The sequence below is a fragment of the Aulonocara sp. 'chitande type north' Nkhata Bay genome, linkage group LG19 (genome assembly GCF_057382095.1).
Source record: "Aulonocara sp. 'chitande type north' Nkhata Bay isolate Kocher_YH1m ecotype deep benthic linkage group LG19, A_spYH_male_GT1.1, whole genome shotgun sequence".
NCBI lineage: Eukaryota > Metazoa > Chordata > Actinopteri > Cichliformes > Cichlidae > Aulonocara > Aulonocara sp. 'chitande type north' Nkhata Bay.
This window is the reverse complement of record NC_141362.1, coordinates 3,467,567-3,482,500: the sequence shown is the minus strand read 5'-3', so window position 1 is coordinate 3,482,500 and position 14,934 is coordinate 3,467,567. Positions and strand designations below refer to the sequence as shown.

Below are 14,934 nucleotides of genomic sequence, written 5' to 3'. Positions count from 1 at the left end.
CTGGGAAAATACGTCACTTTGAGCCTGGAAGTGGCAGACAACGCTTTTCTCTGGAAACTGGAAGAAATAAGAAGAGTTTGAAAGGAAGAATGCCAGCACAACGTGTTTAACAGGTCTGGGGGAATAATTATTGTGACTTCATGAAGTGAATGAAAACTGCTGATTGTTCTGAAATGAATGACGTGATCAAAGGTAATGATTTAATAAAGCGTTAGTCTGGAATTTACAAAAAATGAATCAATATTTACACGAAGAACTAAGAAAATCATCAAGGACTCCAGTCACCCCAGCCATAAACTGCTGCTCCATGCACCCACTCAAAGCTCTGTCCCTGAGTGTTTTCAGACCTCCTCCTGCACGCAAACAACCCAAATGTGCAGGAGCACACTTTAACTGTCACGTCTTATATTACTACATTACTGGAAAATGTAATGTGATTACGTTACTTTGGAATGCATTACAACCAGCACTGGTCTAGGGTTCATACAACCAGTAGATGACCTGCTCTACTGCCTGAGCTACAGCACCACCACCGTCTGTAGCTACCCAATGAATTCATGCACCGACTGCATCGGTTCCTGAGTCGGTTCCTGAGGTCTTGTTCTACTTTAAATCACTGCAGTGGATTCACAGTCAGGACTGTGCCTTCCTAATTACACTGAGTGAACGACACATCCGACACTTGGGTTTGTACAGTGAAATCTGACAGTTTGTTCTTGTTTACCACTCCGACAGCAGTACTGCTTTATCCACTTAGAGCATTTCAAAGGAGCACGCAGGCCCCGAGGGTGCAATAAAAAAGGCTTTAAATAGTCTTCAGCGCTGGTCCTCGGGGAATCGCCTCTCGCCTTAAAAGACCTAATTTAATAAATTTGCTCTTTAGGCATTTGTCTTTTCCATTTGCATCGTCTGATTATGGATTCGTTCGCACGCAGCCTTTTGGTCTAAATATTGCCCCTCTTAGCTAATGCTTAGCCATACATATTTTATTATTTGAGGAGGACCACCTACATTCGTTTCTATTGCAGCCCGCTTCATTAGCACCTCAGAGATAATACGGCGGCTGTATGCTTAACGTAAGCGCTACTAAGTCTCTAATTTTCCACAAATAATTCCCCTTGATCTCGAGTGAAATTTGTGCCGGGGGGCTGGGTGGGTGGAGAGCAGCGTGCTTTAACATGGCTTGGTCCAAGTAAAGTGAGTATGTACATAAAATGAATTATAAATGGCACACTGTGTTTCAAGTGTGGCTGCGACAGAAAGTCAGACTTTATCTCACTGAAGGCAGAGAGGAGCGTCGCTAAGAAAGGAAATACTTTTACTGCCTGCGTGAGCGACTGTGATGTGTGTGTGCACGATGACGTGCATGCAGATGTTTTTGCATTTTTAATATTTAGTCACGGACGATCTGATATCCTCGTGTTGGCGTTGTTCCCACATCATCATAATTAATGTTTTTCCAGGGTCCACATTACAAGTGACCAATCACCTTCTTGTGACGTCATACTTCTGCGACTTCGAAAAATACCCGCCTTCAAAAACAAATGTTCTTCGAGAAACCGCCTTTTGTCCGCCGATCCAGCAATTTGAATTCCACTCAAGATACTTTTCTTTAATAAACAGTAAGCATTATACATATATTTTCCTTGAAATGGCTGAAATGGATAGCTGTTTGTTTGCTAGTGATAGGCTACTTGCGAACCAGTGTTCTCCAGAGAACTGCGTGTCAATGTATTATAATATATAATAAATGTACAGGTGAATATAGCTGTCATAAAAATGCTGTCAGGCAACATTGCAGTAGCTTCCCTGATCATTTTACAAACATAAGTGAAGAGAATTTGAACTAAAAGGCCTAGACCAATGGTTCTGTGAATCAAAATATCACCTGGAAACATAATTAACTGGTCCATAGCTGTGAAACTGGACATGGGTTCTTGATTCTATGGAGATTAACAGTAATCCAGAAATTTACAAATTTGTCCTGGGCCACTGTGTAATTGATGTCCCAGGGACAACATTAACACGGTGTCCCTGCAATTTTGCCTGACCCAACCCCCGGGCCACGAAACACCAAAAAAGTTGGGGAACGCTGGTCTAGAGAACACTGGTTAGCTAATGCTGTCGTCAAGTAGCCTATCACTAGCAAACAGACACCAAGCCAAGTGAGGAACATATGTATAATGCTTACCGTTTAAAAAGTATCCTAAAAGGACTTCAAATTCGGCGGACAGGCGGCGGTTTCTCGCAAGTGAAGCGGAGCGCTGGATTGACAGACAGAGGCGGGCACAAGTGAAGAAAATTTGTTTTAAGGTGGGTATTTCGAAGTCGCAGGAGTATGACATCACAAGAAGGTGATTGGTCACTTGCGATGTTGAACTGGGAACAACATTTATTATGATGATGTGGGAACAACGCCAACACGAGGATATCAGATCGTCCTTTAGTCAGAATGAGACGTATTCAAAAATCATAATGGCAACAAGATAAACCGAGTCAGTGTGAACGTCTTGACTGCAGACGGCTCTCACACACAGCGCCGAGCTTCTGACCAAACGCTTCCTAACAAGTGTTATAAGAGTGAGCAGCGCACAGCTGTGTCACATGACCTGGTCACGTACTTATTAAAAACTGAAAACACAAATAAAAGCTCTGAACACGTTACTGTACAGTGGGTCCAGAAGCTGCATTAGCTCTGCTGCTAGCAGTCGCTGCTGCCCGATGCCGACTCCACACAGAGGTAAATGTAATAGGCCGCTTACATGATTGGCCCAGTGTCGTCATCACCTGACCCGTGTCTGATCCAGGATTGGATATGTGAGTCACACAATACTAGCAGCAGCCAGTGCCAGTGCGTTTCACAAATGTGACCTCTGACCTTGAGTTCAGACTCAAACTCTCTTTCAGTAGCTGCATCTGTGAATTTTGAACGTAGCCTAATTCTCGAGTTCTGGGATTTTGAAAAACCTTGACCCCTGACCTTGAAGACGAGGTGACTGACATTTAAACTTCTCCCAGACTTTTGCACCTGTGGTGTTCATCTGAAAATCCCAGGTGAGCGACCTCTGACCTTTAAGTCACTGAGATTCGAACTCATCTGAAAATTCTGATGGACGTACCTACGATGTCAGTTTTTAAATCTATGTTAACGCAAACTTGGGTTAGCATGCCGCGCACCTGCCAAAGCCAGCAGATTAGCAAACACTGCTTTCTGGATTCATTTAGAGCCTCTTTAATGATCTGAACAGCTGCTCCACACTAATGTTAGTGGGAGCTAATTTGATTATATCAGATTTGGACTTGGTGGAGTGCTTAACATCTTCATGTTGTAGAAAGATGCACTCTCACACCTTTAATGAATGACAGACATTATTCCAACAGGAGTCATCTTCGCTGAGAAAGAATATTTATTTCCTTATTGGAGATCATTTCGTCTTAAGTACGGCCCACTCCTCAAGCCGTCCCCTTCTTGCTGTGAGTCTGTCCAATCCTAACCTGAGTTTGTTTCCCAGCTTGTCGGTCATCTCGGTGCAAACTCCTCAGACTTCTCCCAAATGAACTCTTTTCTTTTGCTCCCTTTTCACCTGGAAACCGAGCTGCTGCTTCCATTGTCACTAAACATATGTGGGCTTATGTTGCCATCCCTGCCGAGCAGGTCAGATCTGTGATGACGGTGACAGTTGAAAAAAACTTTTAGAGACTTTTTTTATTATTTGCATCAAATATCTGCTCTTAGAACAGCCTCTCCTGGACAAATCGACATTCTTTTGAAATCTATGCCATGTGTAGATCATCTCCCCTGTAGGATGATTTATTTTTAATAATTTAGAGCTCTGTTCAAAACGTCTGCCAGACACAGCAGGAGGCTGAAGCTCTGGAAGCTCCTGAATCAGGAGTGTTTACTTTTTCCCTCTGACTGATGTTTTTTATTTCAATTATAGGAATTATTGTAAAAGAGGCCAATTTTATGTATTATATCTTTGAATACATAACCTTTATCAGTAGCAGTGTTTCAAAGAGGATTACACTGGTGGGATGTGCTGATGTTTTCCACGCTACTGTATTCCTGATAAGAGAGCGACGACAGGCTGATGTCAGGTTAGAAGTTAGTACTACAGGTACACTGCTGCTAAATGTGCATGAGGAGTGTGTTGTTGTCATTGTGTACTCGCACAGCACGCACAGTAACACAGGAGGCTGTCAGGGCCTGTCCTGTCGCACAGTTTAGTGTTACAGTAACTACATCATCAACACAAAACTGCTCTGTTTGAACTTCACAACACGATGAAACAAACACTCCCTGCTGCCATGACACGGTGCATGCAACCAGTGTGCAAGCGCACAGTCTCCACTGTCCAACCAAATCTCACAGTTCACTGGGGTTTCAAACGACCTCATTTCACAAAGGCATTTATGGGTCAAGCAGCTTTTCTCACAACAACAGGATCGAGTCTATTTCTTTCTAAATGTCAGCACTGAGTCACTGTCCAGTAAGAGTTTAAAGTTGGGTCAATGCTTATTACATCCCTGCTGAATTTATCTGCTAGCACACAACAAATAAACCGTCTCTACATTTTATGGCAGTTGGATTTTAATGGATCGATATCAACAAAAATCCAAAATAAAAACACGTAAAAGCGACCTCAGTAATTGTGAGTCCCACGGACTGGCTGTGTCCATGTGGGCACACATGTGGGACTCCTTGGTCTCAGTGTTTTATGATACACACTTGTTCACAGGATCCATTTCTTCTGTTCCAACCTCTCCACCACCATGGACAAGAACCAACGAGCTGTTCGAACATCCAGACTGTAGACAAGGCTGTGATGGTCCACAGCAACAAGCTTACTGAGAATTATTTGGAAATGGAAATGTCATGCGGCCGCAGGATCTTCCTCATCAGGTGAAGATGATCATGAGAAAGGTGGCGGATGAGCCTAAAATGACTTGGTGGTCTGAAGGCAGTTGGACCACAGTCTTAAGCCAGTAAACATCTCAGTGTAATAAAACCATCTGGAGCCCTGGGCATGAACACAGCCGGCTGAGTTTGGAGGAACAGAAATGCCGAGCATGACCCAAACAGCACCGCTGCCCCCAGGAAAGCACAAAGGTCCAAACATTATTTCTGTTTCTCTGCAAAGGTTACAGGACAACCTCACACTGACGGGCCAGTGGACTTCCACTGAGATGGGTTGAGGATGATAACCGCCCACGACATATGACCAAGCCAACAAGACTATGGCTACGTCACAGAGTAGCCTCGCCAGGATCCAGACCGACAGAAAATCTGTGGAGGGAGCTGAAGCTCCAAGTGGCAGCCAAGAAACCTGAAGGATTGTTTCTGTAAAATCCCTCCTGAGAGGTTCGTGTGCATATCTGTTGCCAACTACAAGAAAAGTCTTACAGCTGTGCATGTAAGGGTTTCTCCACCAAGTACTCACTCATACTTTGCTAGGGGACTAAATATTTACTTCATGTAATGACATGCAAATCCCATTTCTATAATTCTAACTGTTATGTAAAGTGTTTTTGGTTGATATTCTCTCTCCCTCCACTAAAATGAAACTAGAAATGACAGCCTGTTCCCCCCACTGTGTGCTTCTAAGATGCCAGAGGTGCACCGTGGACCCGTCTATAACAGGCAAACTGCTTTTTCAAGAATTTCTAAAAATAGAAGAGAGGTTAGAGAGCGGTCTGTGATTTATGGAACTCCAAAGTGTTCAAAATTAAATAAATAAATAGGTCAAGATGAAATAAATAACTATGTGAATAAATAAGACACAGATATGTAATGTGAGAATGATATTGTGAAATAATGGAACACATTTTGAAAACAATGCTCATTATTGTGAAACATATTACATTCTGCTATATAAATTTTCTTATTATTGTGAAATATTATTTCATGGTCATTATTTTTCACAATAACAGAGATTATTCCTGAGGCATTTTATTTATTTCCAGCCGTTTATATTCCAAAATGACCTTTTTTCAAAGTCAGTCTTTATTTCAAAATCCCGTTTTTCCCGATGGTCTATTTATTTCATAATGCGACTTTTCAGCAGAATGACTTTGTCTGTCAATCAAGAAAGACAGGGCGGAGCCAGTTGTGTGATTGGTTGCTCCTTTACTCAGACATAAGTAATAGCACATGAATTGTCGATTTAGGTTTAATGGTGCAATGCATCTCCTATGCAGCTGGCGGCAGTATGCAGCTCAAAATAAACTTAAGGCACCGACAAATGCAAAACACTGGGCGCGAATAACGTTACAGGTGTATCAATTCTTGTGAAGGGCATGGCTGCAGGAAACAAGTCCGTTTCTGAGTTACTCAGAGAACTTGCTAACCGCTTAGATTGAACGTATTGCAGCAGTGTACTGGAGATGAAGTGGTCCCTGGTCCAAGTTCTCATCACAACCGCACAGTGTTAACGTTAGCAAATGCTAACGCTATCACAGCTAGCTCCACTCCACGAAACGCTGTTCAGGGTAAGTAACGATATGTTATTATTGCTTGGTTAGTCTGTCTGTCTGGCAAAAATGAGCTTTTTAATCAGTTCAGTCACAGATTTTTTTAATACTGTTTTTTATCATAGCAAAGAATTCTATAAATTAGGTAAGAGAAAATAATTGTCTTCTGGGTTAATGTCTGTATTACTATTTACATTGTTGTAGGTAATAGTTATTCATGACTGTTTTAAAGTGGCTTATCTTCTGTGCTAATATGGAAGACAAGTAATCTATGTGAAAGAAAAGAAAGCAATTTTAGTTCAACGTAGTGATTTTGTAAGTGGGTATAATTTGAAAATGCTTTTACTAGTACAGTGGATGTTCTTTAAATATTTAACATTTAAAGTGTGTGTCACTTTACAGACTCCAACTTCAGTTTTGGTTTGGTCTCACCGTTGTAGGTCATAACACAAACAAGTCGTCAAGTCAAGCAGCTGAGGAAAGGGCTTAAGGAAACCATGGTATGGCCGCTTCTGACAGAAAGATCAGACATCATTCCTCCTTTCTTACCAAGGGAATCAGAGACTGCTCCCTGTTGTGAGGTAAGGTCAGGTCACATCTTTTAACATCTGAATAGTAAAGCTATTTGGTTAATTTATGAAGGATGAACATTAATTGTTGACACAAAACACCAATATACTGTTTTGTATGCGTGGGTTAGTTGAACAGCTGGGTTACATTTAATAAAAATACACCTAATGTTGCTGATGCTCTTAAGACTACAAGATAAGTAAAGCTATAAAATGACTGTGGCCTGCCACAGAAGATGAAGATGAGGAAGAAGAGGAATGCTCTCGAGGATAAATGCAGAGTGGCAGGTTACCTTCGGTCCTTCATTGAAAATGGTAAGTCTGCTGCGATAGGTATTTTGCCATTGGTTTTCTCTGATTATACTTTGGTAAATTACATACAGTCCAGTGATCTTGGGTCATTAACAAAGTACACTATAGTAGAGCTGGGCGATATGAGATTTTTTCATATCACGATATTTATTTTTTTATAAAAAGGACAAGAGCGGTGAGGTCTATCGCAATAGTTTAATTTTTCTATTGAGAAAAAGTTATTTCGCAATACATATCGTTCTATCGCCCAGCTCTACGCTATAGTATAATTTTGTTTTGTTATTTGCTCCATGCAATACATAAGAGTGGTGGCATTATCAGTTGCACTAGAATTGTATGTAGACTACTTTTAGCTTTGTTAACATAAAAATATCTATAAAAGCTACAACAGCAATTTGAGTGGGGCAAAAATGTCTGGTGCCCTGTATGTAAGTGGTCATCTTTATGGTATTTCTCTATAAAAGATTCAAAATAATGAATATAGGATGTCATTATAGTTTAAAACAATCTTCTGTTGCAGCATCTTGTGCACAACAAAAAGCCCTCATCAAGTTTTGGACAGGATGGGAAGTCTTGCCGAGAAATGACTGTGGAAGTGGTCAACAGCAATCTTCCAAAGTCTTCCACCGGTTTTGAAGTACTACGTCTTCCTGCACACTACTGTACCTATGAGTCATTTCTAATGGACATTCAGGTGTGTCTCAACTCTACTGACTCAGGTTTTGGTCTGGTTTACGATTGATTCCATAACCACATGGTAAAATTAGACCATTTCTTCTTTCTTGCATCACATTACTGTACTCGGTGTTCAAAGAAACGGACAATCTAGTGAGTTCTAGTTCTTTTTAATACACTTGACAGTGAAAAATACAGAGTACAGGTGTGCATTTATGGCTTTTTTAATATAAACTGATGAAGAGTTCAGATATCAAAATCAGTTGTTCACTGTACATTATAAATTACACAATATGTTTTGTTTATACTCGCTACTGATACAAAAAAAATTTCTAGAAAAAATTATTTGAATTAAGATGTTACACTACTCTGTGTTCATTGTATTAAATCTGCTCAGAGTTGACATGTACTGTATATCCAACCAAGAAATGAATATCATTAAAGTGACAGCTGTATAAAACAAATCCTGTTTTATAGCCACTCACTGTTTTGTTGAAAATGAAATTGGTTATGCTGTTTTGAGTCAGTATTAGCTACAAAGCTGTAGAAATTTAAAAAAAAAAAAATCCTCCTGACATAGAAACTGATTAAATGTAATAATGTCTTTCTACAAGTGATTTTGAAGTATTGGTAGCACAGCAGGGTCTTGTTCATTCAGTGCATCTGGGAGCTGAATCTCAGGAATGGTGATCTCATTTGATGGGCAGCGATTATGTTGTCCTGTCCAGTCCACACCATAATCCTCATCAACCTGAAAGAGCATGCACATGTTTTAAATCTAAACTGAAGAGGTGTTTCCTGCAGCTGTTCCTAGATGGACTTATTGAGTCTGCCAGGGCCTATGTGAGTTGCTTAGGCATTGGCTACCAACTAATTATTCATTCACCCATTCTAGGTCAGGATTGGTTCTCTTCAGGTATAACAAATTTAACTTTGTTTAAAGTATTGCCATCTATACCTGACAGGTGGGATAAAAGAGAATGGCTTGGGAGGCGCACAGCAAATCTCAAAGTTTTCCAATTAATGCTGAAAGAACCAAGGATGTAAATGTATTCTTGTTTTAGCTTTACCGAAGACACCAGAGAAAGTATGATATCTATAATGCTGCTGAAATAGACAAAACCATTTCAATAAACTCGCTATTTAACATCAACCTTGTTATGCGTTATCAGAGAACAATCAACTGCAAACAGCAATGAAACATTCAACTATGTACTATTTAAAGCACTAATGACCCTGTTGTCTAACAAGATGTGATAAGTAAGTAGACTGTGGAAAGCTGGTGGGTCTACTCTCTGTGTAAAAGGTTCCTACAGGCTCCACTGACCCCAGTCTCCGAGTTAACACACTAACAGCTAACACTGCTAAACGTGTCTCAACGCCGAGATGGCGCCGATAGCTTTAGCCGTAGCTGCCCCACTTAGTTTAGACAGTAACAAAAAAAAGTAAGCGATAATAATTCATTGTCAAACGTCATAATTAAGGTCAACATCTAAACAGTGCTGTGTACAGAATCACACAGGTGCTCAATTACAGCATAAACTTACCTTAGACCATCCTCCGTCATTTTCCTCCTAATTGTGCTCGGAGACACAGAAAATGTATCGGCAATTACCCCGACGGTTATCCCGGACAGCACTAAAGTCCTGAGTGCTGCACTGGGATTTCTAGACGTGGACGGCCAACATTTGAAGACTGTTCTTCCTCGGCGTATTCCAAACGAACACGGTGCTGAATTGATCTTAAACCTTTGACAATGCTGTCATCGATGCGAACATCTTGAAGAGCAATTATCATCCCAAGCATTTCAGAAACATCTAAACGACTCAAAACAGTATCTACAGGTAAATGATCCCTCTCTATCTGATTTGCTTAAATGAGCAGAACTGGCTGAAGTTCACACCAGTCCGCCATCCTCCGTGACTTTTGACCTAGCACGCTGTTGCTAGCTGCAGTAGCCGTCCGCGGAGCCGGTATCCAGGAAAACTAGTCGATGGTAAACGATAAGCCAATAGGTGCAAAGGTCCAGCCCACTTACCATTGATTGACAGACAAAGTCATTCTGCTGAAAAGTCGCATTATGAAATAAATAGACCATCGGGAAAAACGGGATTTTGAAATAAAGACTGACTTTGAAAAAAGGTCATTTTGGACTAAAAATGGCTGGAAATAAATAAAATGCCTCAGGAATAATCTCTGTTATTGTGAAAAATAATGACCATGAAATAATATTTCACAATAACAAGTAAATTTATATATCAGAATGCAATATATTTCACAATAATGAGCATTTTTTTCAAAATGTGTTCCATTATTTCACAATATCATTCTCACATTACATATCTGTGTCTTATTTATTCACATAGTTATTTATTTCATCTTGACCTATTTATTTATTTATTTAATTTTGAACACTTTGGAGTTCCATAGTGATTAGCCACCACAGCAGGATCAAGTCATGGTTTAATTATTGCCACCTTAAAAACCTCTGGGATGGGATTTCTATCAGAATCATCACTGTTAGAATGACTGTTGGTACTGCACGTACTACTGTCAGTGTCTTTTCCTTCAGTATTAACTTAGACACGGGCCGTACACTCTTTCTACCTGTGCATGTTTTATTTACAGGTGTTAATTACTTGCATTCATACTAGCTTGAGCTTCTAACCTGCTCTTAGCCTCTTGTTTAGAGTGGAGATGCTGTCAGTGCTGTGTCGCAATAAGCCTGATTGAGGTTGATGGAACCGAATCATTTCAATTACGCGCAGGACTTCAGTATGTGTGTGCACAGACTGAGCGTGATACGATGCTCTGACATCATACCTGAGAGTGCCTTTGTTTGGATAAAATGGCTGTGACAGCGTCTGAGGCTTGAACTGTACCAGGTCACAGTTGATATTGATCCTTTCTGCAGAGCCGACATATCATTGCATGCTACGCTTATTTTATCAGCAGAACTGCTGATGTTGCATAGAAGAACAAGGTTACACACACTGCTTTTAAAGCAATATTTCACTTTGTTGGTTTAAGATACGCGGCTCTGTGGCCGAGCTTTGAATTCAGATGTTTTCTAATGTTGTTCAGGTACAAATATGTTCATACTGCAGGAACTGCCCTTGTTTCTGAAAACTACTCATTTTGTTTAATGCAGCCCACAGTTTTAACACACATTACAACATGTCCCTCACAGAGTTCGCTGTGAGGCTCATAAAGGAAAGAAGGGCACGCTGGCTTCACTGACACTTTAGACCAGAGGTCTCCAACCTTTTTTGCACCACGGACCGGTTTATGCCCGACAATATTTTCACGGACCGGCCTTTAAGGTGTCGCGGATAAATACAACAAAATAAAAGTAGTACCGGTACCGAAAAAAAGAGAATTTATTCATAACACACTGAAAAGACCCAGGGAAATCGAGTAAACGATAAAAACGATAACAAAATAACGCTGAAAACCGATAAAACCCTGAAAACCAGACATTTCACACCTGAGCCTCAACTCTCACGGCCCGGTACCAAACGACTCACAGACCGGTACCGGTCCGAGGCCCGGGGGTTGGGGACCGCTGCTTTAGAGAGTCTGCAGGGCTTGACCAGCGGCTGGGGTGTCAAAGATAAGATAAGATAAGATGACTGAATCCATCAGGAGCTGACGTGAGGCTGCATACCTGGAGCTGCTGCAGGATGCGCTCCCTGGGCGTCACCTGATGTCTGCTGCAGCTGTCCTGATAGGCCAGCGACACCTCTGTGAAGGTGAGTCTGCTGTCAGCTGAAACAGGAGAATCTGCTCATTCACTGCTTTAATGCCTCTGCAATTAGTGAGCAAAAGCAACCATGCAAAAGTACTTAAGGTAAGTGTGTGTGTGTGTGTGTGTGTGTGTGTGTGTGTGTGTGTGTGTGTGTGTGTGTGTGCGTGCACTGCAGGGAACTGTCAGTGAGAAGGACATGAATGTCAGTCTCTGAATGATCAATCAACCAATCACGTATCTTAATGCATCAAGCACAGCTTTATATCCAGCTGACGTGAGAGACAACATTTGATTCTTCACTGAGGTCTGAGTGTGCACAGGTGATCCCTGTGGATAGTGTGCACAGGTGATCCCCTAATGTGGATGCACCAAGTATAGGTCAGTCAAAACTACTGTGTGCAGTCCAGAGGAAATATGGAGGAACATGAACACAGAAAGTCTCCATTAAAATGGGTTCAAAATAATGATAAATAAAGAAAAAAGCAGGAGTTACTAATGCTTGTCTTCACAGGAGCAAACAAAGGCAAAATATTCAAATATTATTTTCCTGCAAAATCCCTCAAATTATTTTTGTTATAATCCCTAAAAATGCCTGTTATAAATAATACATGAGTTGACTGGATTTTAGTTCAGCTTTTCTGCTACATGTCTGATGCTTTTTCAAGGACAGAATAAGAGTAACATGCTAACATGATGTAAGGTGCATCTTTTTGACAAATACATTCAAATCGTTGATTCAAAATCTCAAATATAAATATAAAATATGTAAAATTCTTTAATTTACTTCTTTTAGTGAAATCATGGATTGATCACGTCCTTTAGATATTAAGATGCTAAAATAACATGTAGTGGTCATTTTTAATGAGATGTTAAGAGCTTAAATCAGGTATAGAAGTGAGAGCTACACTTCCACCATCACTGAACGTCATCACTTAAACAGCAGCTCACCCAGTTTCTCAGCGTTCCCATGCTCAGCAAAGCTGGACACTAGCTGTTCGTCCGGAGGGAAGCACACATGCTTTCCTCCTTTACTTCTCTTTGATTTCCTTCTGGGCTGTCCTGAGCTGTCATCGTTCTGCTCATCATCACTGCAGTTGGTCATCGCCTCTCTTTACTTTAGGACTGCAGCACGGAGCGCTCTATTGTAATAGAAGGCCAATGGTTAGTCAGGATGGGAACTCCAGCGTCGGTCACGTTACATGCTATCCATGGAGCTGTGACAGCAGCTACTGAAGTACTTCTGGTAACATAAAAGAGTGAAGTAGTGACGACGTGCCCTCGTGAATGTGAAACGTCTTCAGTCTGTGGCGACACTGAAGAACCAATATCTTATTCATGAGCTGTGCACTGTTACCCAATATGTTTGGATCGAATGACACACTGAAAACAGGTAAGGCTCTGTACATTTACATACTTATTCAGATTCATTTACAAAATTCAGGGCTGTTCTGGATAAGACAAACACAGGTAAGTTACCGAGGTAACCACGTTCGATCAAATATTCTTAGTTATCCAAATACTTTGGTTGAGTTTCCCACTGAAGTGTCTGTCTCTGCAAGCTGCCTGACAATGTCAAAAAAGACAGAATGAAACAGACAAAATACAGAAGCAGCAGTTTGTGGAGACAGTTCAGAGACAACAGATCACAGCCAACCTGACACAACACACTGCAACAGCCACTGAAGCACGGCCGACCTTCGTCTCTGCAGCAGCCCCCACCAAGCTTCTCTAATGATGGTTTTTCAAGGGTTACAGTTACAAGAATGAACTTTTCATTGGAGTAATTTGTTTCTTACAGAGAACATTTCTTAGAAACACACAAACACGCAAATGAACAGCTAAAGTGCAGCAGCCACTCTAATTATTGTGCTAAGTACAGTAAAGTGTGACAGAGCACAACTGTAGAACAGGCCAACTACAATGACCTCACCCTAAACACCAACAAAACAAGAAAGGATGCCCCCCCCTCTCCATAAAAGTGACTTTGTGGAGAGGGTATCCTCTATTAAGTTCCTCGGCACCCACATATCTGAGGACCTATCTTGGACCACAAACACATCAGCCCTGGTGAAGAAACCCCAGCAGCGCCTCCACTTCTTGGGGGTTCTGAGATGGAACAGGCTGCAGTCTGACCTCCTAGTGTCCTACTGTGCCACCTGTGTGGTACACTGGTTGCACAACAGCTGACAAGAAGAGACTACAGAGGGTCATAAGAACTGTAGAGAAGGTGATTGGCTGTACACTCTCCTACCTGCACTTAATTTCCAGCTCAAGATGTCTCTCCAGAGCCAGAGCAATTATAAAGGACCACCTCCATCCTAACCACCACCTCTTCAACATCCTGCCCTCTGGAAAAAGGTTCAGACCCATCAGGTGCAAAACCAACAGACTAAAGAACAGCTTCTTCCCAGGAAGGGACCGGTCCCCTCCAACTACCAACCAGTAACCTGCCTCAGCATCACATGGAAGCTCCTGTCAGGCATCATAGAGGCTAAGATGAACAGACACATGAGTGGGGCACAGAAAGGGATGGGCAAGAATACCAGAGGAGCAAAACACCAGCTACTGGTAGACCGAGCAGTCAGACAAGGCTGCAAGACCAGGCTGACCAACCTGTGCACTGCCTGGATTGACTACAAGAAGGCCTATGACTCAATGGCCCACAGCTGGATCCTGGAAGGCCTAGAACTGTACAAGATCAACAGGACCCTGAGAGCCTTCATCAGGAACTCAATGGGGATGTGACAACACTAGAGGCCGACTCCAAGCCCATAGCAGTTAGGACTGCTGCACTTCTCCACACAGGGCACTAGCAGCAGTAGGTTCTTCAGCCTGTGAGCACTTGTTACTAGTTGTTGCTGTTACCACTGTTGACGATGCAGCAGCCTCGACAGATAACAAGTCACTAAATTAGACACATTTTGCTGCATCTTTTTGTAATTTTGTCTTCTCTCTCAGCTTTTTAGTGCCACCTTTTCATTTTTGTTTGTTCATCATTATCACCCACTTCTTCCACAGTAAACTCTGCTATACAGGCACACAATGAAAGTAGGGGAGAGGCAAGGGCGTAGATTTGGCATGGACGGAAGGGACACGTCCCCACCAATATCCAGCGGTTATTGAATTGTCCCCACCAACATTTCGATCTCTTCGAGTAAA

General features: G+C 41.6%; 2 protein-coding genes and 1 long non-coding RNA gene across 3 annotated transcripts in view; 1 reads left to right on the top strand and 2 right to left on the bottom strand.

The window, feature by feature from the left end:
- The window catches only part of LOC147306325 (protein phosphatase 1 regulatory subunit 37), an 87,529-nt gene extending 74,652 nt beyond the window's left edge, over positions 1-12,877 (bottom strand). The window contains exons 1-2 of the mRNA XM_086273749.1: positions 12,714-12,877; positions 11,695-11,785 (exon numbers count right to left, since the gene is read on the bottom strand). Of these exons, the coding sequence (XP_086129875.1) occupies positions 11,695-11,785; positions 12,714-12,877 (255 nt within the window). The remainder of the gene's footprint in view (positions 1-11,694; positions 11,786-12,713) is intronic.
- Positions 5,718-8,581, top strand: LOC147306327 (uncharacterized). Its single transcript, XM_086275429.1, has 4 exons — positions 5,718-6,489; positions 6,912-7,052; positions 7,274-7,355; positions 7,873-8,581. Exons 1-4 carry the CDS (start codon positions 6,442-6,444, stop codon positions 7,986-7,988), a joined length of 387 nt encoding a protein of 128 aa, XP_086131555.1. The 5' UTR covers positions 5,718-6,441; the 3' UTR covers positions 7,989-8,581.
- LOC147306326 (uncharacterized) lies at positions 8,182-10,051 on the bottom strand. The gene is made up of 2 exons (XR_015126447.1): positions 9,575-10,051; positions 8,182-8,778 (listed from the first exon to the last, which is right to left on the bottom strand). It is a non-coding gene; the product is annotated as an uncharacterized LOC147306326 (long non-coding RNA).
- Positions 12,878-14,934: the final 2,057 nt, after the last annotated feature.

What these genes read in the sequence shown, in the direction of transcription:
- LOC147306327 (XM_086275429.1), top strand. Translation starts at nt 6,442, where the DNA reads ATGCTAACGCTATCACAGCTAGCTCCACTCCACGAAACGCTGTTCAGG. An exon ending in AGACTGCTCCCTGTTGTGAG is followed by an intron (nt 7,053 to 7,273) that starts GTAAGGTCAGGT and finishes GGCCTGCCACAG; the next exon opens with AAGATGAAGATGAGGAAGAA. An exon ending in TCGGTCCTTCATTGAAAATG is followed by an intron (nt 7,356 to 7,872) that starts GTAAGTCTGCTG and finishes CTTCTGTTGCAG; the next exon opens with CATCTTGTGCACAACAAAAA.